General features: G+C 41.4%; 2 protein-coding genes across 2 annotated transcripts; one reads left to right on the top strand and one right to left on the bottom strand.

The window, feature by feature from the left end:
* Positions 1 to 491: 491 nt before the first annotated feature.
* Positions 492 to 2249, top strand: LOC114721897 (dof zinc finger protein DOF5.4-like). Its single transcript, XM_028907788.1, has one exon. It carries the CDS (start codon positions 991 to 993, stop codon positions 1939 to 1941), a length of 951 nt encoding a protein of 316 aa, XP_028763621.1. The 5' UTR covers positions 492 to 990; the 3' UTR covers positions 1942 to 2249.
* Positions 2250 to 3368: 1119 nt separating this feature from the next.
* Positions 3369 to 5575, bottom strand: LOC114721880 (uncharacterized). Its single transcript, XM_028907774.1, has 4 exons — positions 5325 to 5575; positions 4597 to 5038; positions 3912 to 4069; positions 3369 to 3837 (listed from the first exon to the last, which is right to left on the bottom strand). Exons 2-4 carry the CDS (start codon positions 4969 to 4971, stop codon positions 3726 to 3728), a joined length of 645 nt encoding a protein of 214 aa, XP_028763607.1. The 5' UTR covers positions 4972 to 5038; positions 5325 to 5575; the 3' UTR covers positions 3369 to 3725.
* Positions 5576 to 6333: the final 758 nt, after the last annotated feature.

Here is a 6333-nt window from a genome sequence, read left to right as displayed (position 1 = left end):
TCTGGTCCTTAATATAGGACCCAATTCTTGAGTTGGTTTTGGTCCTAAATATAAGACCCATTTATCATATTTATCAATTTTCTCTAAATTACCCCTATAGATACTCCTTCAACTATAATCAAATAGAAGAGGAAGAGGGAGTATTAAGAAAGATGATTATGGTGTTTTAGAAAAAATATGTCACTTTTTTTTAATAATTAACTAACTTACCTAACTTTTTTAATCTAATCAAATTAGTTAAATGGATCTTATATTAAAGATCGGAGGAATAATATTTAAATAGAGGACAAAAATAAAAAAAGAAAAACGCATTTGTTCTTTGAAATAATTGCAAGTTTGATGCTACTAGTGTTTCAGCGTAAACATTGGAGTGAGGGTCTAGGAGACTAGGACCGTAATTTTTCTCTAGAATATGTGAGGTGGCCGACATGGCCACCACCCGGTTCTGCGAATGATACTCCTCCTCCCTTTGTCTCCGTCCACGTGGCCCCCTCATCCCACGGCTCCCACTACTCCCTCGTCAACTCCAACATTCGTACGAGGCTATGACTGTTGATCCCAGCCACCACTAGGGGCATTTTCGTACCTCCACAAACCTCTCGCTTCTCTGTAGTTTTCACTTCCTTGTAGGGTTGTTTTGGTCATTCCGTGACTAATACTATCAGAAATCAGAAATAGTGGAAGATATCAGCGTACAGTGCATAGCCTAGCTGAAGGGATATTTGTCAGACCTGGGAACCAATCTCTCTCTCTCTCTCTCTCTCTCTCTCTCTCTGCGGCTCTCTCCCTCGCCTGCCTGATTTTGTGCTGTTTTTTCACACTGCCGTATCACTGCCACAAAATCTGCCTTTCTTCTAAGTCGGCAACATTAGCAACATTTTCCCGCGTATTTAGCCTGAGATTTACCCTCCCGACTTTCAAGGCAACAATTTTTAAATCGTTCCCCCTCGATTCTTGGATTCTGACATCCCACCACCGGAGGCATCAGGCATGGAGCCAGGGTTGGTTTTGAGCGAAATGCAGGAAATGCATTCCGTCGCCGGAGGTAGATTTTTTGGCGCCGGGGGTGCTGCTGGAAACAGGAGGCTCAGACCTCACCACCATCCTCGCAACAACGACAGCCAGGACCACCAGGCCTTGAAGTGCCCGAGGTGTGACTCCCTCAACACCAAGTTCTGCTACTACAACAACTACAACCTCTCTCAGCCGCGCCATTTCTGCAAGGGCTGCCGTAGGTACTGGACCAAGGGCGGCGTCCTCCGCAACGTCCCCGTCGGCGGCGGTTGTCGGAAAGCGAAGCGCTCCAAGCCCAAGAATTCTTCCTCAGAAACTTCCTCCGCCACCGCGACAAAAGCACCACCGCCGGCCCCGTCATCATCGCTACCGGAGCGCGAGGGTAAGACGTCCAACTCTCATTCCAGCAGTGAAAACTCCAGTCTTACCGCTGTCGCCGCCGCCGTCACCACAGAAGCGGTTTCAGCTCCTTCATCCAACTCGACGTCCAATAACTTGTTTGACAATCTTCAGGATTCGAATCCCGTCGTCCATTCTGATTCGAAGCCTAGCTCGGAACCAGGCGTCACTGAACAAGGAGGAGACTTCGGGATTTTCTCGGAGATAGAGAACTTGACGAGCCTGATCACACCCACCAACGAGACCCTGGCGTTCGGCTACGGTAATATCACCGACGCGTCTTCGTTTCAGCTGTGCAGCCAGTGGCATAAGGGGATGAACACGAGCGGCCGTTGTCAGCAGGAGTTGAAGTGGCCGGAGATGAGGACGATGACGACTGGATCGTTGATGGAGCAGACGGTGCCTGGGGATTGGCAGGGGAGCACGGATCATCAAAGTTTTTTCGATGTTGGGAACACCGTCGATCAGGGTTTGTGGAGTCACAATCAGTGGAATGAAGACAATTCGAGTCTTTTTCAGCTACCCTGAAGGTCGAAACACACACAAGGAAAGGGAAGCCGGAAATGAATCTTTCACTTTCATCACTTCTTTTTTGGTTCATTATGATCTTAATCCATAAAACACGAGGAAATCTGAAATGGAAAAACTAAAGCGGGGGGAAGAAATCCTACAGTTAGCGAATCACCCGATGTATATTTTATTTTATTTTTTGGTTTGTATTTTTTTTTTTGGGGTTATTGTAATGTGAAGGGGTGTTATGAGTTGCGAGTTTGAAATGAGGAAAGGGTGTGAGAGATGTGTATGTGGAATCTTTTATATAAGTTGGTATATAGCTCTGATATGTTGCGTCTGTGACTGGAATGTCTTGGGTTGCGTTGGAGGGTGGATCGATAAAAGTAGAAAGGGAAGAACACAGGAAGTAGGAAGTGATATGAAGGATGACGTGGGCATATGGCTGAGCGAAGGGAAGGGTTTGAATGAATGGTAATGCAGTAGTGGCAAGTATGAATAGCGAATTGATATTTTGTGTGTGGGTGGGTGGGTAGGTGGAGGTGAATGGACGGAGGAAGGGGATTAGGAGATAAGGAAGGATTAGGGGAAGAGGCACGTGAAGAAGAAGCGGAATAATGATGCCAAGGGGGGTGATGTGAGAAGGAAGGTGGGGCCGGGACTGGGGAAGAGAGGCATGCGCCATGGCCATGATGAAGGTCAGGTGGCGGTAGGGCAGTCGTTGGAGTGATTGGGGTAGGGAATGGGGATTCCAATTCCATGGAACAGCCCGACAGTGCGTAACGGAACGGTGGGACGCTGATTTATGACGCCGTGGCCGCTGTTGTGGGCTCCCTTCTCCACGTGCACGCCCCCCGCCCTACCCCATCTTCTTTCCCTCCTCTTGTTGTCTGCGCTAGTATATAATTCTTTTTTAACTAACTCACCACCACCCAAAAAGTTTTTTTAACCTCCATTATTTTTCATCACAATGGATTGTGGTGTTGATGTCTTTTTCTTGGAATAGTTCATTAAATATTGCACAAAAAGATGATAACTATGACTTCCTTCTAAAAGTTGCCTGATGTAAACAATCCGCTGGAGTGCTTCAATGTTTTTCATTTAAAAAAAAAAATTCAATTGAAAAGTTTATCATCTCTATTCGTTTTAATTGGTGTTTGTCAATATAGGACCAGATGCCTTGTTGATGCTGCCCCCCATACTCCGTATAAAAGTTAAACAACTAATTTATAAATATTAAAAAAATAATTAAATTCATTATTCATAATAAATAAATATTGTTTTTTTAAAAATATTCTTATTAATCATGTATATGAGTATAAAAATTCTTCAACATGTGTAATTACCATAAGACAGCTTTGATGAAAAATAAATAAACGTAAAAAACAATATTAATTAAAATCTTATATTTAAGAGCAAATTAAATCCTGATTACTATGTTAAGGATAGGATGTGGCATAAATGGCAACAGGGCAAGTGGTTTCCCTCAAAAATGTTGATCTCGAATAGGGAATAGGGTTTCGTTGGATTTATGGTGATGAGCAGGGGTTGTTGGCAAGAGCAACACAGATAAAAATATGAATGATGACAAGGGTATAGGGTGATTATGGTCGGGCTAGAACTGAATCTGAAGATAACTGGGGAAACTGCCAGCAACCAAAGCTGCCATATATCTCCATCAAAAACAAAGGACTCGATAATATGGTGTTAATTATATAGCAGCATTTATAGAATGGCTCATTTGCCTTCTGCCTTGCATCCTCACCTATTTCTTCATACTCAATTTTAAGTCCTTTTATTCATCAACATTTGCAGCAGGGACACAGAATCTTCCGCCATCGAAGCCTTCTTGACGCCGAGGCAGCGTCAGGCTCCGCCATCCTCACGGGGCTTCCGCTCCATTCTCTCTGCAATCTGCGCCATCCCTATCATCAAACGGAAGCACTTGAAGGCAACAAAAGAACAGAGGAAGCAGAGTGAGCAATTACATGGGAAAAGTAAAGGAGTGGGTGCTGCTCATGCTGTCACTGGACCCGTGAGACGCAGACACGCTGCCACACCTTATTGATGTTCCTATGCCGCACGAACACCACTCCTCCTGCTTCTTGTCGAATAATCTCACAACCTCCTCTTCTTTCTCACTGCCCTGCACATTACACTTACCCCACAACATCGCATTCGGCACACATTTTAAAAGTTATAAAGGTTATGTCAACGTTACTAGGGTTTAATAATGTTATGTACCATTTTGTCTTTTGAAAAAAAAAAAACAGTGGATGATTTTGATCCGTTTAAAAAATTAATATAAAGAGTATCAAATATAAATGTTATTGCAAGAAAAATTAATCTTTTATGTGGTTATAATAATTTTGATTCATTCATAACTCAGTTCCTAAATTTTAACTTGATTGCAACTGAATCCCTAAATTAGTTTACAAGGCAGAAATCCCCTAGCAATTGAAATGTTGGTGGACCAACACTATCAGCAGGGAACGCAGGAAAGACCGTAGTTTTTTCTTTGACTTGATTCTCCTAGTTCTCTGTTTAAGCACGTTTTCACGGGCTAAACAGAATCATCATGATTCACGAAAAGATCATTCTCGAAGCACATCAACCATTTACCATTGGATGCGATCAAATAAAATGTCCAAGCCTTAGATTAAGATGTCTCACCTCAGTGGGGTGGTCACCTTCCACCATCATCGTCGAGTTTCTGAAACCACACTTGTTGGTGCGAGGATTCCGACATGTGGAGTCTGACACTTTCGAAGCAGAGGAGCAAGACAATGTCTCCGCCGTTTCCTCATAGCATTCACAGTTTCCCATCGCACACTTGTCTTTTGCTGACGCTCCTCTGTCCTCCTGAAGGAAAACCACCAGCTCAGGGGTATCATAGTCACTCATCATCGCCTTCTCCATCTCACAGAAGCTCTTCCCTCTGCTCCATTCTGCATCATTATTAATCTTCGCCCGCTGTATTGGAACCTCTCTTATCACAAAACTCTTATTCCTCTTGTGCTTTTGACTTCCTGATTCTTCACTGCCCATGAAATTCCTGTGATTCCAGCTTCTTCCAACAACTTATTATCAATTTCCCTCGTAACAAAACTCTTATCTGCACAAATTTAAAAGTCTAGGGGAGTTATCTGTCTAGTCTTGAAAGGGTTACATGGGCAGACCAGTGAGACAGACTGTTTCATATTTCCCATCAACATTCGATTTCATTTTATGTTGCATTTTTATTTGATTCTGAATCTTCTAGTGAACGAAATCTCAAATCAACAGGCTTCGATGGTTATACCATCCTTTGTGCTCCTAGATATTCAAATCAGTCATCTATAAACAGGCCCTGAAAGGAAAAGACAACGTCGAAAGCAGAGTAGTGCCTCATGACAGATTACCTCAAACTAGCGCTGGCTGTTCATCGATGGATCACTCGACATGCCGATGAATCTCCCTTCAGCAAGACTCAGATTAAACTTACAGTCCCCCAGAGAAAATGAATTCGAGTACCAATAAATGGACGGTTCAATCTAATTAATATCCTTAAATTGTATACCAAACAGCCAGTTTTCCAAAACCAAACGTTGCGTCTCTACTTCTCTGTCACGTCTGATACATGCCCTTCATGGTTTTTTAAATGATTCATACGCTGCCGTTTGATCTGAAACATGCTATTTCTGTTTGGCGGCCAAGAAAATCGCATGATATCGACAGGAAAAAGGAGAGCCCTTTTATGTTTCTGGGATTTTGAATGTAAAGTTGAGAGGTTTATCCCGTGTGTGGCAGGATTGGAAAGCGGTGAGATTGGGATTATAGTAAATGGGTTTCCCATTATAAGAGTGATGCCAAGATTGGAGATTTTCTTTCATGAGAATTCATTCCTTCTGCCTATTATTTTGCCATTAAAGCATTCAACCTTTCTCATCTGCAAGGAACTTGGCTCCTTAGAATTAGATCCCTAAAATACAAAAAAAGACAACGAAATAAAAAATATTTTTGGATTAAGTTACAAAATTACTCTGAAAATTTTTACTTAAAACGCTTGACATCTGAAATTATTTTTTTAGATAAATTTGTCCAGAAAGTTTAAATTGTAATAATTTTGCTCCTATTGTTAAAAATGTTAATGATTAATATTACTATTTTAATGATTAATGTGAGTATTTTACCAATAAATGATAAAATTACTACGATTTTAAACTTTTACAGCAAATTTGTACTAAAAGTAAAAATTTCTATACGCTTAACGCTTCTGAATAAAAACTTTTAGAATAAATTTGTACTTTAACTTAGTATTTTTTAAGTAAAAAATACTACCTCTTATACTCAATTAATCATAGACAAAACTACTTTTTAATTAATAGCAATAGAAGTATGTTAAATATGCAGAAAAGTGACATTTAAATA

The sequence above is a fragment of the Neltuma alba genome, unplaced genomic scaffold, assembly GCF_004799145.2.
Source record: "Neltuma alba isolate B1F8T4 unplaced genomic scaffold, ASM479914v2 tig00012074_pilon, whole genome shotgun sequence".
Lineage (NCBI taxonomy): Eukaryota > Viridiplantae > Streptophyta > Magnoliopsida > Fabales > Fabaceae > Neltuma > Neltuma alba.
This window is presented reverse-complemented; position numbering and strand designations above follow the sequence as displayed.